General features: G+C 48.1%; 1 protein-coding gene across 1 annotated transcript in view; it reads right to left on the bottom strand.

Moving 5' to 3' along the window:
- LOC121862975 overlaps positions 1 to 23,744 on the bottom strand; it is a 72,122-nt gene that overhangs the window by 7,796 nt on the left and 40,582 nt on the right. Inside the window, exons 4-15 of the mRNA XM_042361431.1 lie at positions 18,381 to 18,675; positions 18,248 to 18,274; positions 15,718 to 15,840; positions 12,982 to 15,453; positions 11,686 to 11,792; positions 11,118 to 11,256; positions 10,051 to 10,256; positions 8,488 to 8,574; positions 8,101 to 8,231; positions 7,399 to 7,518; positions 1,706 to 1,802; positions 1,001 to 1,177 (exon numbers count right to left, since the gene is read on the bottom strand). Of these exons, the coding sequence (XP_042217365.1) occupies positions 1,001 to 1,177; positions 1,706 to 1,802; positions 7,399 to 7,518; positions 8,101 to 8,231; positions 8,488 to 8,574; positions 10,051 to 10,256; positions 11,118 to 11,256; positions 11,686 to 11,792; positions 12,982 to 15,453; positions 15,718 to 15,840; positions 18,248 to 18,274; positions 18,381 to 18,675 (3,981 nt within the window). The remainder of the gene's footprint in view (positions 1 to 1,000; positions 1,178 to 1,705; positions 1,803 to 7,398; positions 7,519 to 8,100; positions 8,232 to 8,487; positions 8,575 to 10,050; positions 10,257 to 11,117; positions 11,257 to 11,685; positions 11,793 to 12,981; positions 15,454 to 15,717; positions 15,841 to 18,247; positions 18,275 to 18,380; positions 18,676 to 23,744) is intronic.

Raw genomic sequence — 23,744 nt, 5'->3', positions numbered from 1 at the left:
AATACTTCCTCGTCTTCTTCAAAGTACTGATGACCTAGCCTGACCTACCCTAATCTATCATAACCTAACCTAACACTACCCTACCCTAACCTAACCTGACACTGACCTAATTTAACCAGACTATAGATCACATTACTTCCGTGGTGATAGCAATCAGGTGTGGTGGCCCTCTAGCAGGTGTCGTCCTCATCAATACCTCTATAGTGTATCAGGTGAACCTCCCAAACCTGTCACCTGAAGGTTGGTCCCTGCTGTTACTACTACAGTATATATTTTTTATCTCTCTCTCTCTCTCTTCACCTCATATTTTCCATCTTTTGAAAGAGAGAGTAACTTGCCTTTATATGTATATATGTATTAATGTATAAATGTATATACAGTACACACACACACACACAAACACACACACACACCCAGATAACGACAACAACCATACATGGTTCCCAAAAAGCTACGAAATCTCAAAAGGTCCATTACCACCCCCGATCTACACGGCCAGGCAATAGACAACCTCCCGAGACCAGCATCCGCCAGTAGGGTCGGCGGAATATGAAATAAGGCCCTCAAAACACCCATAAATGGGACAGGGTAGGCTGTCTAGTGCCTGTACCGACAGACAATAACTAACCCATGACACAACCCAAACACACTATTACCTTAGCTAGGCGGTCAGCCCGCCCTCTCTTACCTCATCCTGAATTTCTTCAAGTTCCGAACTATAACTTCCTTCCCCCACCCCTAATCTTCCTTCATTCCTCCTTTCCCTACAAAAACACACACACACACACACACACACACACACACACACACACATCTAATCTAACCAAAAGAGTGAAAATAAAAAATCACATCAACTTCTCTCCAATCTTCGTCTCTTTACCTACGAGTACCTAACACTCCACACAGACCTCCATTCGCTCATCTTCTGCCTCCAGTGGCGTTCGTACACCAGCCCCTCCCTCCTTCTCCCTCGGTTGGTAGGACCCCCGGCCCCCCTCACCTCAGAGTAGACATTATCCATGTAGGTGTTGTTGAGGAGGTACTCAGGGTAGCCCACATTCTTGACGATGGTGTCCACCTTCTCCTGGGCCACTTGTCGGGTCTCCTCGTTCATCCAGCGAGCCTCGTTCAGCGCCCCCTTGAACGAGTCCCGGATGAGGGAGATCATCTCGTGGGTCTGTGGAGGACAGAGAGATAAAGAGACTGAAGAGGACGGAGAAATAGATAGAGATAACACTTCAATAACGAAGGTCATAACAAGGTCAGTTATACACTAGTCCAACAATAGAAAATTATGAGAGATAAAACTGTCTTCTAAAGAGTGCAGAAGCCAACCTTGTGCTGTACACACACTCCAAAAAGTATCTTCATGGAGAGGTCTGATGACTTTCAAAATGAACACTGTGACTCCTGTTGTCTCGGTAGGGTTGTCAAAGGTCTTCGTCCGTTGTGTCATATTGTCTAACACATAATCATAAAGATACTTTTTTGAGTGAGTAGTCGGCCAAATATATACGCAGAGACCCAAAAAGTATAAGGTAAAGCAACTGATCTGGTAATAATGTAGAGGTAAGGAGAGTGACAGGTAAGGGTTGTACACTGTTACCAGATAGTTTGCCCGACCCTAGACGTGTTGGGTCTCTGGTAATTTATTTGGCTGACAGTACAGTACACCAAGAACCTCCTCAAGACAGTAGACACTCACGTCATTCTTGCTGGCCTCAGGGAAGTACCTCTTGACGAACATGGCGCCCACCACGTACCCGAGGTTACCACTCACGTACGTCACGCACGACCTCCACCTGCAAGAGTGACCAAGTGTTACCAGGAGTGACCACGTGTGTTTCTAATATGGTTATCTCACTCTAATACACTCCATCTTACTACAGGTGTACAGAGGTCACCTGAACAACACCCTCTTTTAGACAATCAATATATAAACAAAAATATTAATCATCATTAAAAATAAAACTTATAAAAAAATTACTTCACAAAGAAAAAATTAATTAAATCAGTACAAAGAAATAAAAGTCTAACCTAAATATCAACAAATAAAACTAATTAAAATGATTAAATTTCAACCAACTCAAAATTAAAATCAGCGTAACCTTTCGAGTCAACTAAAATCAACATAAGTTCTTAAGAAAAATATTTAACTTATTGTAAAAATTTTAAAAAGATCTTTAGCTTAAAATTAGCTTTAAATTAATTAAAAAATCATTATCCATATTAGCTTAAGTTTCTAAGTCAATACAAGAGGTCGTACAGTACATGGATGACTACAGGGGGGTCGCACAGTACATGGGTGACTACAGGGGGGTCATACAGTACATGGGTGACTACAGGGGGGTCACACAGTACATGGGTGACTACAGGGAGGGTATTACAGTACATGGGTGACTACAGGGGGGTCATACAGTACATGGGTGACTACAGGGAGGGTATTACAGTACATGGATGACTACAGGGAGGGTATTACAGTACACGGATGACTACAGGGGGTCGTACAGTACATGGGTGACTACAGGAGGTATTACAGTACATGGATGACTACAGGGGTCGTACAGTACATGGGTGACTACAGGAGAATTACAGTACATGGGTGACTAAAGTATTACAGTACATGGGTACTACAGAGGTCGTACAGTACATGGGTGACTACAGGGAGGGTATTACAGTACATGGATGACTAAGGGGGTCGTACAGTACATGGTGACTACAGGGAGGTATTACAGTACATGGGTGACTGCAGGGGTCATACAGTACATGGGTGACTAGAGTCATAGTACATGGATGACTAGGAGGGTATTACAATACATGGGTGACTACAGAGGTCGTACAGTACATGGGTGACTGCAGGGGGTCATACAGTACATGGGTGACTGGGGGTCATAGTCATGGATGACTACAGGGGAGTATTACAATACATGGGTGACTACAGGGGGTCGTACAGTGCATGGGTGACTACAGGGGGTCGTACAGTACATGGGGATGACTACAGGGGGTCATACAGTACATGGATGACTGCAGGGGGTCATACAGAACATGTGTGTTACTACAGGGGTCGTACAGTACATGGATGACTACAGGGGTCATACAGTATATGGGTGACTACAGAGTCATACAGTACATGGATGACTGCAGGGGGTCATACAGTACATGGGTGACTAGGGAGGTCGTACAGTACATGGGTGACTACAGAGTCATACAGTACATGGATGACCCTGGGGTCATACAGTACATGGGTGACTGCAGGGGTCATACAGTACATGGGTGACTGGGAGGTCGTATAGTACATGGGTGACTACAGGGGGTCGTACAGTACATGGGTGACTACAGGGTCATACAGTACATGGATGACTGCTGGGGGGTCATACAGTACATGGGTGACTACAGGGGTCATACAGTACATGGATGACTACAGAGTCATACAGTACATGGGTGACTACAGGGGGTCATACAGTACATGGATGACTAGGGGGTATTACAGTACATGGGTCACTACAGGGAGAGGTCATACAGTATGGGTGACTACAGAGGTCGTACAGTACATGGGTGACCACAGGGGTCATACAGTACATGGGTGACTACAGGGGGTCATTACAGTACATGGGTGACTACAGTCATACAGTACATGGGTGACTACAGGAGGGTATTACAGTACATGGATGACAACAGGGGGTCATACAGTACATGGGTGACTACAAAGAGGTCGTACAGTACATGGGTGACTGCAGGGGGTCGTACAGTATCTAGGAGTCATACAGTACATGGGTGACTACAGGGGGTATTACAGTACATGGGTGACTACAGGGTGTCGTACAGTACATGGGTGACTACAGGGAGGGTATTACAGTACATGGGTGACTACAGGAGATCGTACAGTACATGGGTGACTGGGGAGGGTATTACAGTACATGGGTGACTACAGGGGGGTCATACAGTACAGGTGACTACAGGGGGGTCCTTGTACATGGATGACTACAGGGAGGGTATTACAATACATGGGTGACTACAGGGGGTCGTACAGTACATGGGTGACTGCAGGGGGTCATACAGTATGGGTGACTACAGGGGTCATACAGTACATGGATGACTACAGGGAGGTATTACAATACATGGGTGACTACAGGGGTCATACAGTACATGGGTGACTACAGAGTCGCACAGTACATGGAGTGACTGGGGGTCATACAGTACATGGATGACTAGAGTCATACAGACATGGATTACTACAGGGGGTCATACAGTACATGGATGACTACAGAGTCATTACAGTACATGGGTGACTACAGAGGTCATACAGTACATGGATGACTGCAGAGTCATACAGTACATGGGTGACTACAGGGAGGGTCGTACAGTACATGGGTGACTAGGGTCATACAGTACATGGATGACTACAGGGGTCATACAGTACATGGGTGACTGCAGGGTCGTACAGTACATGGTGACTACAGGGGAGGGTCGTACAGTACATGGGTGACTACAGGGGTCGTACAGTACATGGGTGACTACAGGGAGGGTCATACAGTACATGGATGACTGCTGGGGATCATACAGTACATGGGTGACTACAGGGGTCATACAGTACATGGATGACTACAGGGGTCGTACAGTATGGGTGACTACAGGGGTCATACAGTACATGGATGACTACAGGGGTGTACAGTACATGGGTGACTACAGGGAGGGTCATACAGTACATGGGTCACCAGAGGGGGTCGTACAGTACATGGGTGACTAGGGGTCATACAGTACATGGTGACTACAGGGGTCGTACAGTACATGGTGACTACAGGGGTCATACAGTACATGGGTGACTACAGGGAGGTATTACAGTACATGGATGACAACACAGGGGGTCGTAACAGTACAATGGTGACTACAAGGGTCGTACAGTACATGGGTGACTGGGGAGTCGTACAGTACATGGGTGACTACAGGGAGTATACAGTACATGGATGACTACAGGGGGTCGTACAGTACATGGGTGACTGCAGGGGTCATACAGTACATGGGTGACTACAGGAGGAGGTATTACAGTACATGGATGACTACAGGGGGTCGTACAGTACATGGGTGACTACAGGGGGTCATACAGTACATGGGTGACTACAGGGGGTCGTACAGTACATGGTTGACTACAGGGAGGTATTACAGTACATGGATGACTACAGGGGTCGTACAGTACATGGGTGACTACAGGGGTCATACAGTACATGGGTGACTACAGGGAGAATTATTACAGTACATGGATGACTACAGGGGTCATACAGTACATGGATGACTGCAGAGTCGTACACAGTACATGGGTGACTACAGGGGTCATACAGTACATGGATGACTGCAGGGTCATACAGTACATGGGTGACTACAGAGTCATACAGTACATGGGTGACTACAGGAGGTCGTACAGAACATGGTGACTGCAGGGGGTCATACAGTACATGGGTGACTACAGAGGTCATACAGTACATGGATGACACAGGGGTCTTACAGTACATGGGTGACACAGAGTCATACAGTACATGGGTGACTACAGAGGGGTCGTACAGTACATGGATGACTACAGGGGTCGTACAGTAATGGGTGACTGCGGGGTCGTACAGTACATGGATGACTACAGGGGGTCATACAGTACATGGGTGACTACAGGTGGTCGTACAGTACATGGATGACTACAGGGGGTCATACAGTACATGGATGACTACAGAGGTCATACAGTACATGGGTGACTGCAGGGGGTCATACAGTACATGGGTGACTACAGGGGGTCGTACAGTACATGGTGACTACAGGGGGTCATACAGTACATGGTGACTCAGGAGGTCATACAGTACATGGGTGACTACAGGGGGGTATTACAGTACATGGGTGACTACAGGGGGTCATACAGTACAGGTGACTACAGGGGGTCATACAGTACATGGTGACTACAGGGGTCATACAGTACATGGGTGACTACAGGGGTCATACAGTACATTGGGTGACTACGGGGGTCATACAGTACATGGTGACTACAGGGGGTCATACAGTACATGGGTGACTACAGGGAGAGTCATACAGTACATGGTGACTACAGGGTGGTATTACAGTACATGGTGACTACAGGGTCGTACAGTACATGGATGACTACAGGGGTCGTACAGTACATGGGTGACTACAGGGGTCATACAGTACATGGGTGACTACAGGAGGTCATACAGTACATGGTGACTACAGGGGTCATACAGTACATGGGTGACTACAGGGAGGTCATACAGTACATGGTGGCTACAGGGGTATTACAGTACATGGGTGACTACAGGGGGTCATACAGTACATGGGTGACACAGGGGTCATACAGTACATGGGTGACTACAGAGGGTCATACAGTACATAGTGACTACAGGGTCGTACAGTACATGGGTGACTACAGGGAGGTATTACAGTACATGGTATCTACAGGAGTCATACAGTACATGGGTGACTACAGGGGTCATACAGTACATGGTGACTACAGGGGTCGTACAGTACATGGATGACTACAGGGTCGTACAGCCATGGGTGACTACAGGGGTCGTACAGTACATGGATGACTACAGGGGTCATTACAGTACATGGGATGACTACAGAGTCATACAGTACATGGGTGACTACAGGGGGTCATACAGTACATGGATGACTACAGAGGTCGTACAGTACATGGACTGGGGGTCATACAGTACATGGTGACTACAGGGGTCATACAGTACATGGTGACTGGGGGGTCGTACACAGTACATAGAGGTCATGACAGTACATGGGTGACTACAGGAGGTCATACAGTACATGGGTGACTACAGGGCATTACAGTACATGGGTGACTACAGGGGGTCGTACAGTACATGGATGACTACAGGAGGTCATACAGTACATGGGTGACTGCAGGAGGTCATACAGTACATGGGTGACTACAGGCATACAGTACATGGGTGACTACAGGTATTACAGCACATGGGTGACTACAGGGGGCCACAGTACATGGGTGACTACAGGAGGTCATACAGTACATGGGTGACTACAGGGGTATTACAGTACATGGTGACTAAAGGGAGGTCACAGCACATGGGTGACTACAGGGGGCATACAGTACATGGGTGACTACAGGGGGTCATACAGCACATGGATGACTACAGGGGGTCATACAGTACATGGGTGACTACAGGGGGTCATACACATACATGGGTGACTACAGGGGGGCTGCACAGCATGGGTGACTACAGGGGGGTCATACAGTACATGGGTGACTACAGGGGGGTCTGCACAGTACATGGGTGACTGCAGGGGGTCATACAGTACATGGATTACTACAAGAGGGGTCGTACAGTACATGGGGTCGTACAGTACATGGGTGACTACAGGGTCGTACAGTACCTCTCCGGCTGGCTCTTGCGGCCGAAGAGCACCTTGATGTAGTCCTGCTTGATCCTGATGTATTTCTCACCCAGGTTACTGATTCTGTTCTTGACGGCGCCACAGCAGGTAGCTGACCGCCTGTGAGAGAGAGGGAGGGAGAGTGAGTGTGTAGGTGGGAGAGAGGAGGGAGAGGAGGTGTGTGGGTGGGAGAGAGAGGGAGAGTGAGTGTGTAGGTGGGAGAGAGGAAGGAGGGGAGGTGTGGGTGGGAGAGAGGAGGGAGGGGGTGTGTGGTGGGAGAGAGGAGGGAGGGGAGGTGTGGGTGGGAGAGAGGAGGGAGGGGGAGTGTGTGGGTGGGAGAGAGGAGGGAGGGGAGTGTGTAGGTGGGAGAGAGGAGGGAGGGGGAGTGTGTAGGTGGGAGAAAGGAGGAGGGGGAATGTGTAGGGAGAGAGGAGGGGAGGGGTGTGTAGGTGGGAGAGAAGAATGAGAGTGTGTGGTGTGTGTGTGTGTGTGTGTGTGGAGTAGGAGAGGAGGGAGGGAGATTGAGTGTGTGTGGCTGGTGGGGGAGGGGGAGGGAGGAAGGGTGGGAGGGAAGGAGGGAAGAAGGGAAATGGGAGTTGACACAAATAGGTAGACTTGTAAATTAACACATATACAGGTACCAAACACACCCCTTTCCTCCCTCGAACAAGTACCATAACACCTCCCTCCCCTACTAGGTACCAGGAGCCACTACCTGTTGTCAGTAGTCTTGAGGAGGGCGACGAGTTTGAAGAATCGAGGCCAAACACCACCAGCTCCTCCGTGCTGTTGTTCCTCCAGGTGATCATATTCAGGTAAACCTCCCAGTCGATCTGTGATGAACGTATATACAGGTAAGTTAACCCGTACATATAACTGTTTCTATGTGTGTGTGTGTGTGTGTGTGTGTGTGTGTGTGTGTGTGTGTGTGTGTGTGTGTGTGTGTGTGTGTGTGTGTGTGTCTTTGTTTACTTGTATATCTCGTTGAAATCATGAAACATCTGTCTCTCCCCTCAAGTACAATACAAGTGACCCTTCAATACCCTCTGTGATCCTTCGTGACCCCTCGTGACATGACCTACACCTTACCTCAGGCACCTGGTCATTCAAGTCATCGATGGTCATGCGACGGTGGACAGCTGATAGGTTTCGCCTTTCCTCAGCCGCTGTCAAAATCTGGGGAGGTCAAAGGTCAAATAAGATCATGGATTATACAGGTATATCTGGGAAGGTCAAAGGTCAGATAAGATCATGGATTATTCAATTATATCTGGGGTCAAAGGTCAGATAAGGTCATGGATTATACAACTGTCTCGCCACTCACCCTAGACACATGAATCTCAAACTGCAGGACGTTGGACATATCGTGAAGGGAGGTGTCCAGTGAGGCCCCACAAGTTTACACTCAGCATCAGGTTAAGGTAAGCCCCTGTACTGATAGTCGCCGGGGTTGATGAAATATTCCCGACCTGGCAAACCCAACTCTGGCTGGTCCAACTGTGTGTGTGTGTGGTGAGGGGCAGAGGGATAGATGGTTAGGTCAGGTCAGGTCAATAGATAAAAACTCCACCCAAACTACTTTCACCTGAATATGACACGATTGGAGGAGGTATTTGGTTAAGTTAGGTTAGGTCAGGTTAGGTTAGATCACCACACACCTGAATAATATGGTTAGAGGAGAATTTGGTTAAGTTAGGTTAGGTCAGGTTAGGTTAGACCACTACACCTGAATAATATGGTTAGAGGAGTAGGTTAGGTCAGGTTAGGTTAGACCACTACACCTGAATAATATGGTTAAAGGATTTGGTTAGGTCAGGTTAGGTTAGACCACTACACAGCACACACCTGAATAATATGGTTAAAGGATTTGGTTAGGTCAGGTTAGGTTAGACCACTACACTTGAATAATATGGTTAAAGGATTTGGTTAGGTCAGGTTAGGTTAGACCACTACCTGAATAATATGGTTAAAGGATTTGGTTAGGTCAGGTTAGGTTAGACCACTAAGCACACACCTCGAATAATATGGTTAAAGGATATGGTTAGGTCAGGTTAGGTTAGACCACTACACAGTACACACCTGAATAATATGGTTAAGAGGATTAGGTCAGGTTAGGTTAGACCACTACACAGTACACACCTGAATAATATGGTTAAAGGATTTGGTTAGGTTAGGTTAGGTTAGGACCACTACACAGTACACACCTGAATAATATGGTTAGAGGAGTTGGTTAGGTCAGTTATTAGACCACTAACAGTACACACCTGAATAATATGGTTAGAGTTGTTAGGTTAGACCACTACACAGTACACACCTGAATAATATGGTTAGAGAGTTGGTTAGGTCAGGTTAGGTTAGACCACTACACAGTACACACCTGAATAATATGGTTAGAGGATTTGGTTAGGTTAGACCACTACACAGCACACCTGAATATATGGTTAAAGGATTTGGTTAGGTTAGGTTAGGTTAGACCACTACACAATACACACCGAATAATATGGTTAGAGGAGTTGGTTAGTTAGACCACTACACAGTACACACCTGAATAATATGGTTAGAGGAGTTGGTTAGGTTAGACCACTACACAGTACACACCTGAATAATATGGTTAGAGGAGTTGGTTAGGTTAGACCACTACACAGTACACACCTGAATAATATGGTTAGAGGAGTTGGTTATGTCGGCCGCCACCCACTCGGAGATGAGGATGTCGTTGTTGTAGTTCCTGAGGTGAGCCATCTGTCTGACCCAGTCGTAACCCGTGTCGTTCCAGGCGTCCCCCTCCAGTACCGGCCACCCCCCGAACTCCTTCAGTAGGTCCAGTAAGGGTTTGGCCTCCAGCTCCTCTATAGCTTCTACAGGTTGAGATAATGGTGGTGAGGTGGTTGAGAATAGTGGTGGGTGGTTAAGAATAGTGGTTAGAATAGCAGTGGGTGGTTAAAAATGGTTGTTAGTGATCAAAATAGTGGTTAAAATTAGTGAATGTTGTTATGATCAAAAGTTGAGTAGAATGTTATCAAATAGTGGTTAAAATGAGTTAAATGTTTTAATGACCAAAAAAAAAAAAATCAAAATAGTGGTTAAAATGAGTGAATGTTGGTTAGTGATCAAAATAGTGGTTAAAATGAGTTAGAATGTTGGTTGTTAGTGGTCAAAATAGTGGTGAAAATGAGTTAGAATGTTGGTTAGTGATCAAAATAGTGGTTAAAATGAGTTAGAATGTTGGTTAGTGCTCAAAATAGTGGTTAAAATTAGTTAGAATGTTGGCTAGTGATCAAATAGTGGTTAAAATGAGTTAGAATGTTGGCTAGTGATCAAAATAGTGGTTAAAATGAGTTAGAATGTTGGTTAGTGGTCAAAATAGTGGTTAAAATGAGTTAGAATGTTGGTTAAGTGATCAAAATAGTAGTTAAAATGAGTTAGAATGTTGTTAGTGGTCAAAATAGTGTTAAATGAGTTAGAATGTTGTTAGTGATCAAAATAGTGGTTAAAATGAGTTAGAATGTTGGTTAGTGATCAAAATAGTGGTTAAAATGAGTTAGAATGTTGGCTAGTGATCAAAATAGTGGTTAAAATGAGTTAGAATGTTGGTTAGTGATCAAAATAGTGGTTAAAATGAGTTAGAATGTTGGTTAGTGATCAAAATAGTGGTTAAAATGAGTTAGAATGTTGGTTAGTGATCAAAATGTTGGTTAATTAAGGTGAATGCGTCTCACCCGTGTTCATACAGCCGGAGTAGAGAATCTTGACGGCCTTGGTAATGTTGTTGTCAGTGTCGAGGGGCGGCTCCTCCAGTAGGGACCTGAGCACGTCGTCGAGGTCCTCCTTCAGCCTCTCGAAGGTGTTGTCCACGGCCTGACGGTGAAGGGGGGAGGGGTGTTACTGGTGGCTGATTTTATCTTTCTGTCTGTCTGTCTGTCTTTCTCTGTTTGTCTGTCTGTCTGTCTGTTTGTCTGTTTGTCTGTTTGTCTGTCGTCTGTCTGTCTGTTTGTCTGTCTGTCTGTCTGTCTTTCTGTCTGTCTGTCTGTTTGTCTGTTTGTCTGTCTTTCTGTCTGTCTGTCTGTTTGTCTGTTTGTCTGTCTGTCTTCTGTCTGTCTGTCTGTCTGTCTTTTCTGTCTGTCTGTCTGTCGTCTGTTTGTCTTTCTTTTTCTTTATGTGAAAACCACAAGAGTTAGTAAACTGATGGCTATAACACACACAAACACACAACACAACACAACACACACAACACAACACAACACAACACACACAACACAACACAACACACACAACACAACACAACACCCACCTTGTCTTGTCTGATGGGGAACTTGCCATTCCATCTCCCACGAACTGATAGAAGTCGTCACAGGGGTCAGCTGACGGGTCCATCAACTGTAGCATCAAGCTGCCTGCAACACAACACAACACTGGTACTAAAATGTTCTTCCTGCAACACAACACAAAACTCTAGTGAAGGAGGAGGAGGAGGGTGAGGAAAGAGGAAATGAGTGGAGAGGAGGAGGAGGGGGAGGGAGGAAGAGGAATAGGAGTGAGGGAAGGAGGAGGAGAGTGAGGAAGGAAGAGGGGAAGAATGAAAGGAGGGGAGAGGGGGGGAGGGGGGAGGAGGGAAGAGAGAGGGAGAGGAAGAGTGAGGGAAGGGGAGGAGGAGAGTAGGAAGGAAGAGGAGAAGAATGAGAAAGGAGGAGGAACGAGGAGGGGTAGGAAGAGTGGAGGAAGGGAGGAGGAGAGGAGGAAGGAAGAGAAGAATGAGAAAGGAGGAGGGTAGGGGAGGGGGAGGAGGAACACGAGGAGGGAGAGGAAGAGTGTGAGGGAAGTGGCAGCGGGTGGTGGTGGAAGGGATAATCGTAAATCAAGATGATGATGACGACCCTTCCTCCCCACACCCTCCATCCTCCTCCCCATACCCTCCATCCTCCTCCCCATACCCCCCATCCTCCTCCCCCCACACCCCTCATCTCTCCTTCCTCCCCATACCCCATCCTCCCCTCATGTCTCTTCCTCCCCACACCCTCATCTCCTTCCTCCCCATACCCCCCATCCTCCTCCCCTCATGCCTTCTTCCTCCCCACACCCCTCATCTCTTCCTCCCCATACCCCCCATCCTCTTCCCCATACCCCCATCCCCTCCCTCCCCCCCCTCTCTCTTCCTCCTCCCCACACCTCATCTCTCTCCTCCCCATACCCCCATCCTCCTCCCCCATGTCTCTTCCCTCCCACACCCCTCATCTCTCCTTCCTCCCATACCCCCATCCTCCTCCCCCCATGTCTTCTTCCTCCCCCACACCCCTCATCTTCCTCCCATACCCCCATCCTCCTCCCCCATACCGCCCATCCTCCTCCCCTCATGTTCCCCCACACCCCTCATCTCCTTCCTCCCCATACCCCCATCCTCCCATACCGCCCATCCTCCTCCCCCTCATGTCTTCTTCCTACCCACACCTCATCTTTCATCACCCCCCTTCCTCATCCCTCAGGGCAGGTGTTATACTAAGGTTGTTTCATCACCAGGTGTAATAAGCAAGAGGGGCGGGGCTAACTTACAGGTGTTATAATCATTAAGGTAAATCAGTGTCTCACCTCGCTCGTGTAGCACCATCTTATAATGCTCGTCCATACTTATGCCGGTGACCTTCTGGAACACGGACTCGTTCAGCGACAAGGACGAGTTGTGGATGCCGGAGATGTTAGCCACGAACATCGACCACCCGTTATTGTCGTCTTCACCGTCGTCGCCTGCTGTAGAGGTCGTGGTGGTTGTGTTGGCGTCCTCAGACTCTGGCCTGACGATGATCCTGGGTGGGTAGTGACTCGGGTACTCGCTGAAGGAGTGTGAGGTTGACGATAACTGAGGTGCTTGTTGTTGCTGTGAGGTGGTGGTGGTGCTGCTGGTGTTGTTGTTGTTGGTTGTTGATACAGTGGTTGTGATGGAGGACAAGGAGGTTGTGGAGGTGACGTCACTACTACTGCTACCTGCTGGAGGGAGAGCTTCCTGCTGGGGGTCTGGGTGTTGACTGTGCAGCGTAGCGTCTATAAAGTTCGGGTGAGACTGGTTGGTGGTCGGGAGGAAGTCTTCGGTGTGTTCCGTGTGTTTGACCTGCACGTCGAAATCCTCCACGTCGTCTATACTTGTGTCCACCTTCAGCGTGTCGGAGATCTCCTCGTAGATGGGCTTCGCTGTCGTCATGCCGCTGTCCTTGGTGGTGCCGTCGTTGTCCACGCTGCTCTCAGACACACCGCCATCTTTGTCGTGGGTATCGAGAGCGTTCACAGACTTCCGACTGTCAAAGGATTTCGAGTCTTTCTTCATCAACAGTCTCGGGTCGTTATCGTCCTCAACGAACCTTACCTCATCTGTTGTCTCGGTGTTGGTGTTAGAGTTGTGTGTTGTGGTGTTAGAGTTGTGTGTTGTGGTGTTAGAGTTGTGTGTTGTGGTGTTAGAGTTGTGTGTTGTGGTGTTAGAGTTGTGTGCTGTGGTGTTAGAGTTGTGCGTTGTGGTGTTAGTGTTTTGTGTTGTGGTGTGCGTGTCGTTCTCGTGGAGGATAGACATGACGGTGGAGAGGTCATCAGTGATCGAGGTCACCTGGTCGTGGGTCTGGATGATAGAGTTGACCTGGAAGGGGTCCTCGAGGCTGTTGGGTCCTTGGGCAACTCTCAGCAGGGCGAGGATGGCTTTTTCATCATCCTTTAAGGTGAGAATTTCCTTGGACTGGCTGACGAGTGGCACCAGAGATGGCTCATCCACGGTCTCCATCACTACAGGACCCTGGAAATGTAGGACCTTGCGGCCTCTCTCGCTGTGGTGGGGAGGATAGTCTTCCTGCCTCTTGTTGTTCTCAGTAGGATGGTATTCTTGTTGTTGCTGTTGTTCTTGTTGATCTTGTTGCTGTTGTTCTTGTTGCTGCTGCTGTTGTTCTTGTTGCTGCTGCTGTTGATCTTGTTGTTGTTGCTGCTGCTGCTGCTGTTGTTGGTGGTGATCCGCCACAGGACTCAGAGTGTGGGAGGTGTTGGAGGTGATCACAACGTTGGTGTGTTGTGGTGTTTCCTCTCTGAACTCTTGTTCATTTTCTCGAAGCCTTGTTAGCGGATGCATGAAGAAATGGTCCTCATTTGTAGCTTCGTCAGGCAGCGGCGGTGCTATGGTGCTGGCGGCGTCATCAGGGGCGGAGTGGGGTTGTCCTACTGCTTCACTAGATGACGTCTGCTTCAGTATCTGTCTGCCAGTGATGGCCGGGTGAGCAACATCAATATGCTCCCTCACGTCAAGAGAGTGTGTGACAGTGGTGAGGTCCCCTGGGGCGGCCGAGACCGACGTTGGCATAACGACGCCCACCAGACCGTCAGTGTTGTGCACGGTGAGGCTCTCTTGGGCTTCTTCCATAGACGACTCCTCTTTCCCTTCCCCAACAGAAGTCTTGAGTGTGGTGGCCACAGTTATTTCCCCAAAGTCCTCATCAGTACCTAAACTCCTCGCCCGAAACAGAGGCGGCGAGTGTTTGGGTGTGTCTTCCTCCACTTCCGACTCGTCCCTCATTGTCCCTGTGTCTTGAGCGGGGCGTTGCTGAGGCAGACTATCAACCGCTGAGTGTTGCGGCGTCGTGTTGTGTTGTGGTGTTGCAGGAGGTTGTGTGCTGCTTGACCACCCTTCATGCTGGCCGGTCTCTGCTGCCTGAGGTGGGGGAGTCGAGGCCTCTCTGGAAGGGGACACACTCGACCCTGCGACATAGCCCGCTGGGGGAAAGTGTCTCGTCGCGTGAGCTTGTCTCTCTAACAAGTCCTCCCTCGTCGCCACAGTTCCTGCAGGAGACTCTCTTGTGGGCTGCACATCACCTTCAGAAGGTTTGGCACTAGTGGTGAGGACCTCCTTGGTGGGTGTGACCTGCACCGTGCCGGACACCACCGAGGTGGGCAGCCCTTCCCCCGTGGACTCCCCCTCCCCTGTGGGTGTGACGTACTCTTTAGGACGCCACAGTGCCAGCAGGAGGTGCCAACTGGGCTGGGAGGTGGCTGACTGTGGCACAACGGAGGACGCGCCTCGCACTGATCTCGTGTCTGTAATAATCATAAAATATCTTAGTAATAACTTGTGACATATTCGGACACGCATAACATAATCTATCACTTCCTCAACCTCTCTCTATCTTCCTTCTGTATGTGTGGTGTGTGTTTGTCTTTATCTATATCTATCTATTCATCTATCATCATTTATTTCTTCCATCCATCAACGACTTTTACGTAAGCATAAAAAAATCATCACCCAAATTCTCAGGTGTTTACCAGATAATGTTTTCATGCACAACACAACCATGTACTAACGTGTAGGGGCGGGGCTAGCGACATGTACAGCCAATAGCAGAGCGAGGATGGTAAGTGGGTGGAATCTGCTGGGTGACGTCATCTTTCCTGGATCCCGGACCACCAATGTCAACATGTGTGATCCTGTGGACGAGGATATAATTGGTTAGTTCAATTAGCCTTACCCTGAATGGCGAGGAACAGGAAGAAATGAACCGGAGAGAGAGAGAGAGAGAGGTATGTGAGTCAAAGCCGTGGTACAGGAAGTAGGTGAGTGTCAAGGCCGTGTCATATCAGTGTCATCTCGAGGGAGGTAAGGAGGCTATGTTAGCTGACTCAGGCTCTCTCAGGATCTTTGATTGCGTAATACGGGGTTATTGTCTGTCTGTCTGTCTCTGTCTGTCTCTTTCTCTGTACTTCTTACCTTTTCTTTCTTTCTAGTTCTCTCCCAGACAAAGAGAGAGAGAGAGAGAGAGAGAGAGAGAGAGCAAAACAACAACATTCTCAAATTAAAACAACAATAACTCGAGAGGTCAAGAGATTTCAGAAACTAAAATGACCCATGACCCAAGATGACGTAAGCTGACCTAAGCTGAGCCCAATAGACCAGCAGCTGGTCGTTGTTTCTTGAGCATGAACCATAAAAACTAACAGGTCACAGTTAGCGGTCAGATAACACTAATTGCTAAACTTTCCAACCACCAAAGTGTACACGGAGCGAGTTGTGGGGGTGGGGCCTAGATGTGTAGGGGTGGGGCTTAGGTGTGTGGGGTGGGGCCCAGGTATGTAGGGGTGGGGCTTAGGTGTGTGGGGTGGGGGCCTGTGTGTAGGGGTGGGGCTTAGGTGTGTGTGGGGTGGGGCCCAGGTGTGTAGGGGTGGGGACTTAGGTGTGTGGGGTGGGGCCTAGGTGTGTAGGGGTGGGCTAGTGTGTAGGGATGGGGTGTGTAGGGGTGGGGCTTAGGTGTGTAGGGGTGGGACCTAGGTGTGTGTGTGGGGGGTAGGGGCTCTACGTGTGAGGGTGGGGGCCTAGATGTGTTTGTGTGTGGGGGGGGTAGGGCCTACGTGTGTGGGGGTGGGGACGACCTCGGTGTGTGTGTGGGGGGGCGACTAAGCTGTGACAGACAGACAGACAGTACAAGATAGGGAAGCGTCTGAGCACACCTTGGACACCATATATATATATATCGTCATAATGTATAACATATCACAGTAGTGGGATGACAACACTAACTTAGGAAACACTCTGAGAATCCATCTTTGTATCGCAAGTGAGGCAGGGGAGTGGTATCGTCTCAAGGAAGGAGGGATAAAGAGAAGGATGGAGGGAGGGAAGGAGGGAGGGAGTGTGAGAAAGGCGGTGGTGGGTTGTGTGCGGTTTTTTTAGCAGTGTGAGAGGGAGGGAGGGAGGGAGGCGCTAATTGCTAAAGTTTGGTACACAACACGAATTTATCTCTTGTAAAACATGTGGCGGGAAACACCACCACCATTACTACCACCACTACCACCATCTCTACCACTATTACCTATCTCTACCACTATTACCACCAGTTCCTATCACCACTTCTACTACTATCACGATCACCACTAACTCCTACTATTACAATATTACTACTACTACCACCACCACCACTACTACCACCATTACTACCACCACCACTACCAGCACCACTGAAAAGATCTAAAATAAGGTTGTTTTTCCTTCGCGGGTACAGTTTGGTTATGAGAGAGAGAGAGGGGGGGGAGGAGGCACTGGTCTCACCAAGGAGCTCTTTTCCTCGATTATCCAATACCTCCTCCTTCTCCCTCCTTCCCTACCTGGGCCACTCACCATGATATTTAGTTGTTGTTATTATGGTTGTAATGTGACCAACACCAGCTTAGATTATTATTAACTTAACCTCAATTACTTCTTAATTCTTCTTCTTCTTCTTCTTCTCCTTTCCCCTCCTCCTCCTCCTTCTCCCATTCTTCATCCTCCTCTTTCCTCATTTTGCTTCTCTCATTCCTACTCCTCCTCTTCCCCTTCCCCTTTTGTCCTTCTCCTTCCTTCCTCCTCCCTTTGTTCTTCTCCTTCCTTCCTTCTCCCTTTGTTCTTCTCCTTCCTTCCTTCCTTCCTTCCTCCTCCTCCTCTAGCTGGGTCGTGGTTAAGGAATATCGGATATTATTTTATATCACGCACCAGAGGGCCGACCAGAGGCTGCCTCGACCATAAACAATAAAGTAGTAGTAGTTAGTAGCAGCAGTAGTAGTAGTAGTAGTAGTAGAAGTAGTAGTAGTAGTTAGTAGCAGCAGCAGTAGTAGTAGTAGTAGTAGTAGTAGTAGTAGTAGTAGTAGTAGTAGTAGTAATAGTAGTAGTTACGTAGTATCATCATCATAATTTTTTTTGTTCATCATTCCTCACAAAACACACACACACACACACAATATATATAAAACAACTTGGCAAACTTTCTCTTTAGGGCGTGAGAGGAGAACTTTCACAACAACATTTCTCAGATACGACACAACAGGTCGAAACGCTTTGAGGACTATAGGTTTTGAATGAGGATACCAATGAATTGCGACGAGTGGGGGTGTGCTGGGGAGAAAACTTTAGGACAGGTCAACAGGGCTAACATCTGGAGGCTAGGCGGAGGAGGACAGGGGGGTGCTGGGGGGCTTTGGGACAGGTCAGCAGGGCTAACATCTGGAGGCTAGGCGGAGGACAGGGGGAGGGGTGCTGGGGGCTTTGGGACAGGTCAGCAGGTAACATCTGGAGGACAGAGTGCGCTGGGGGCTTTGGGACAGGTCAACGGGGCTAACATCTGGAGGCTGGGCGGAGGACAAGGAGGGGGAAAATAGCCACGTTGGCGGGATTTGGCGCACCGTTGGCGAGTCTCCGGGGAAATTACCTTCTTCGAGTAAGAGATCAGCAGGTGGCGACTTGTTGTGATTCTCAGGTGGTGTTACAGAGGGTTTTGAGGGTGTTATAAAAGGGATCTGACAGTATATAAAGAGATCTGATACTTTATAAGGGGATCTGACACTAAATAAGGGGATCTGACAGTATATAAGGGGATCTGACAGTATATAAAGACATCTGATACTTTATAAGGGGATCTGACACTAAATAAGGGGATCTGACAGTATATAAGTCATCTGATACTTTATAAGGATTGAATAAATCATCTATAAGGATCTGACAGTATATAAGAGATCTGATACTTTATAAGGATCTGACACTAAATAAGGGATCTGAGAGAGAGAGAGAGAGAAGTCCCCTACAAGAAACAAAAGAGAGACGAATAATAGACAGACACACTTTAACTAACTGAACACAAAACGTAATATCAATATAAAAAAAAAATTGAACAACACAATTCAGATATATAAAACAGAACTCAATTTTCCTATTAAAAAACAAACAAACATATAAGACAATTTAGTGATGTTAATTTAGTGACTGGGGGAAAAAAAGAGAGCGATATCTCGTTCAAATAATAGCGATAAAAAACCCAACTTCGCTAAAAAAAATAGAAAGCTCAATATCGCTAAAACTAAAAAGAAAAGAAAAAATCGCTAAAAAAAAGTCTGAATGTTGTAATCAAGGTGAGTAAGAACATTATGAGGAGAATATACTGAAATATTTTACGAGATTAATTTATTATTTAACTATATAGGGGTGTGTGTGTGGTTGGTAAAACACACACACACACACACACACACACACACACACACACACACACACACACACACACACACACACACACACACACACACACACACACACACACACACACACACACACACACACACACACACACACACATACACACACACACACACACACACCTTCACTATAAGTTAGGACAAGTTCCCAGACATAATCCACTGGACACTTCCTGAGCTCCCTCCCCACACACCTTCCACTCTCATTTTTCTCTCCTTGAACTCCGGGTTGTAAATAGATGAAAATGTGTGTGTGTGTGTGTGTGTGTGGAATCCTCCACGTGGAGTGTTGGGGCCTTCGTACAGCCAGGTCCTGAGAGGCTCGGTTATGGCTTCTAATGGCGCGAATTTGAATGCTAATAGTGGCACAGAGCGAGGAGGGGGTGGGAGGGGTCGGGGGGTGGTGGGGAGGTGGAGGTGGAGGGGAGAGAGAGAGAGAGAGAGAACGTGGTCCTCCTCTTCAGCTTATTGACACGCGATAAATCTGTTGATGGTCGACAGGCAACACACCTCCCAGGGCGGACAGAAGGAAGGAAGGAAGGAGAGAAGGAAGGAAGGAAGGAAGGAAGGAAGGAAGAGGAAGGAAGGGAGGGAGAGAGGAAAATATAAAATGGGAAGGGGAAGAAGCAATGAAGAGGAGAAGACTGAATAAAGACGGGAAGAAAGGAGGTTTGTAAGAGGAATGAAGAAGAAGTAAGAGGGAGGAAGGAATCACCTGAGAAATATGTTGATGAGGGATAAGGCGATAAGGAGGGAGGAGAACGGGAAGGAAGAGGAGGTTGAGGAGACAAGAGAGAGAGAGAGAGAGAGAGAGAGAGAGAGAGAGAGAGAGAGAGAGAGACAATGGGATGATCTGACACAACACCATAAGGAGAGGGTCGGCGGCCAACCACTCAAAGCCAATGTTTTGTTCGGTGGGTGGTCAATCTCTCTCTCACCAGGAGCAGCAGCGGCGTGGCGGGGAACATGTCGCTGATCACCCCCACAGGAGAAGGACCTCGATCTGTCGTTGAGGTCACATATATTACGCCTTGTGGGAGGGAGGGACCGAGTGTGGCGCCGGGTCGAGATAGCTTCACACTCCAGGGGGTCCGAACCATCAGCCAGCCATATGTTATTCACTATTATTCTCTCACTATTATAGGCGTCGTTCATCACTATAAGATATTCAATATAATTACCTATTATCATATCTCAGTGTGTGTAAAAATCATTCAATATTATCAGTATTTTGATATAACACAGGTGTCAAATTAACACTGTGTTCGAGACTGTTTCACTTCAAGAGTTCGAACTTGGAGTCATATTCTATTTATTGTGTATTTGTTTATTTATTATTTCTGAATCATACAGGCAGTAGATCGGGACAGCTTCGTTTCTGAGATCCGAACAAGTTAACTTTGTGTCTAAATATTACGCTAATGATTCAACTTGACGATAACATCAACAGATATGAAACAAGATAAAGAATACTGAAAGAAAACTGTAATAAGAAGACAGAGAGAGAGAGAGAGAGAGAGAGAGAGAGAGAGAGAGAGAGAGAGTCTAACACTCTTCATCTCCTATAAGAACAAGACGAGCCAATATTTCAATATATGAAGTGTGTTATATAGGGTTAAATGAGAGCGTTAAAGGAGGCATATAAAGAGTGTTAAACAAGGCATATAAAGAGCGTTAAACAAGGCATATAAAGAGCGTTACACGAGGCATATAAAGAGGGTTAAACGAGGCATATAAAGAGTATTAAACGAGGCATATAAAGAGTGTTAAACGAAGCATATAAAGAGCATTAAACGAGGCATATAAAGAGCGTTAAACGAGGCATATAAAGAGTGTTAAACGAGGCATATAAAGCGTGTTAAACGAGGCATATAAAGAGTGTTAAACGAGGCATATAAACAGCGTTAAACGAGGCATATAAACAGCGTTAAACGGGGCATATAAAGAGTGTTAAACGAGGCATATAAACAGCGTTAAACGAGGCATATAAAGAGCGTTAAACGAGGCATATAAAGAGTGTTAAACGGGGCATATAAAGAGCGTTACTCAGTGAACCACAACACAACAGTATATACCAGAGGGTTAAGTTAATCGCCTCGCCTCGCCTCGCCTTGCCTCGCCTCGATCTATTCAACCCCAGGGAAGGTAATTAAGACAAAATGGAAACAGAAATTAGTGATTAATGTTGAATTATGTGGTAGTAATTGCACCGTTGAGTCTCCGTGTGTGTGTGAGTGTGTGTGTGTGTGTGTGTGTGTGTGTGTGTGTGCAGATGTAATTAAGCAAATCCCACACTGTTGTAATATTGAGGTGACCCCGGTAGGTGCTGATTGCTGAGAGAATCGCCGTTGTTGGCACACAAGCCAATGACCACCTCCCCTTTCAGCCACATCCCTGACCACACCTCCTTCAACCCACTGGCCACATCTCCCCTTCAACCGCACCCCTGACCACACCTCCCCCTTCAACCGCACCCCTGACCACACCTCCCCCTTCAACCGCACCCCTGACCACACCTCCCCCTTCAGTGTCATCTCCAGTATCGACTTCCAATTGCTCCGACTCCAGCAGCCTCCATCTCTGCCACTCACCCTCAAGTGCTAGGTTTTATCATGATACTCAAGGGATAGGTTTATCCTCACACTTAAGGGCTAGGTTTATCCTCACACTCAAGGAAGCTTTAATGCCGTCAAGATCACACTGAGACTCGACCATAAGTTGCTGTGGTCTCTTTTAGTCTGTCTGTCCTTCTCTCCTGTCTGTCTGTCTGTCTGTCTGTATGATTGTCTGTCTGTCCTTCTCTGTTTTTATCTTGTCTGTCTGTCCATCTGGTCTGTCTGTCTGTCTCTGATTATCTGTCTATCTGGTCTGTCTGTCTATCTGGTCTGTCTGTCTGTCTGGTCTGTCTGTCTCTGATTGTCTGTCTGTCTTTCTGTGTATCTGGTCTGTCTGTCTGTTTTGTCCTGTTTAGTTACGAGTAAAAATATCAACATGAGATACTTTGAGAATCTTCAGTCCTCAACTTGTGTCAAATGTTTCCCCAAGTTATTATGTTGGAAAAGAAACTATTTATTTTTATTCTTGTCTTCATTAGTGGAGGGAGGGGGGGAGGGGGAGAGGGAGAGAGGAAGAGGAGAATTGAGAGAGAGGGAGAGAGAGAGAGAGAGAGAGAGAGAGAGAGAGAGAGAGAGAAAAGGGTAGAATAAAGAAGACTAGAGGCAAGAGAAGAGGAAAAACAGGAGGAAAGAATGATGGAGGAAATTGGTAATAAAAAAGGGAGAATAAGAATCAGAACTGACACCTATTAGAGTTGGCACCCATTAGAGTTGGCACCCATTAGAGTTGACACCCAGTTGGCACCCATTAGACCAAGCACCCATTAGAGTTGGCACCCATTAGACCTGGCACCCATTAGTTGGCACCCATAGACCAGCACCCATTAGAGTTGGCACCCATTAGACCTGGCACCCATTAGAGTTGGCACCCATTAGGACCGAGGCAGCCTTGGTTTAATTAAAAGGTCAGTAAAGTAGAGAAGGCTAATAAAACTAGACATAGGAGGGGAGCATTTATTACAGGAGGAGGAGGAGGAGGAGGAGGAGGAGGGGAGGAGGAGGAGGGAGGAGGAGGAGGAGGAGGGAGGAGGAGGAGGAGGAGGGGGGAGGGAGGGGAGGAGGGGAGGAGGAGGAGGAGGGGGGGGAGGAGGAGGAGGAGGAGGAGGAGGGGAGGAGGGAGGGGAGGAGGAGAGGAGGGAGGAGAGGGGGGAGGGAGGAGGGGAGGGAGAGGAGGGGAGAGGAGGAGGAGGAGGGAGGAGGAGGGAGGGAGGAGGGAGGAGGGGAGGAGGAGGAGGAGGAGGAGAGGGAGGAGGAGGAGGAGGAGGAGGAGGAGGGAGGAGGAGGGGAGGAGGAGGAGGAGGAGGAGGAGGAGGAGGAGGGAGGGAGGGGAGGGAGGAGGAGGAGGGGGAGGAGGAGGGAGGAGGAGGGGGGAGGGGAGAGGAGGAGGGAGGAGGAGGAGGAGGAGGAGGAGGGAGGGAGGAGGGGGGAGGGAGGGGAGGGGGTGGGGAGGAGGAGGAGGGGAGGAGGAGGGGGGAGGGGGAGGAGGAGGAGAGGAGGAGGAGGAGGGGAGGAGGAGGAGGAGGAGGAGGAGGAGAGAGGGGGAAATGGGGGAGGGGAAGGGGCTGGGGAGAGGGGGGAGGGAGGGGAAGGGGCTGGGGAGAGGGAATGGGGAGGAAGGCTGGGGAGAGGGGGAATGGGAGGAAGGGGCTGGGGAGAGAATGAGGAAGGGGCTGGGGAGAGGGGGAATGGGGAGGAAGGGGGCTGGGGAGAGGGGGAGGGGGGGAG

This window comes from Homarus americanus, unplaced genomic scaffold, assembly GCF_018991925.1.
Source record: "Homarus americanus isolate GMGI-L3 unplaced genomic scaffold, GMGI_Hamer_2.0 scaffold24922, whole genome shotgun sequence".
Lineage (NCBI taxonomy): Eukaryota > Metazoa > Arthropoda > Malacostraca > Decapoda > Nephropidae > Homarus > Homarus americanus.
Note: the sequence above shows the minus strand (reverse complement) of the source record. Positions and strands in the feature narration are given on the sequence as shown.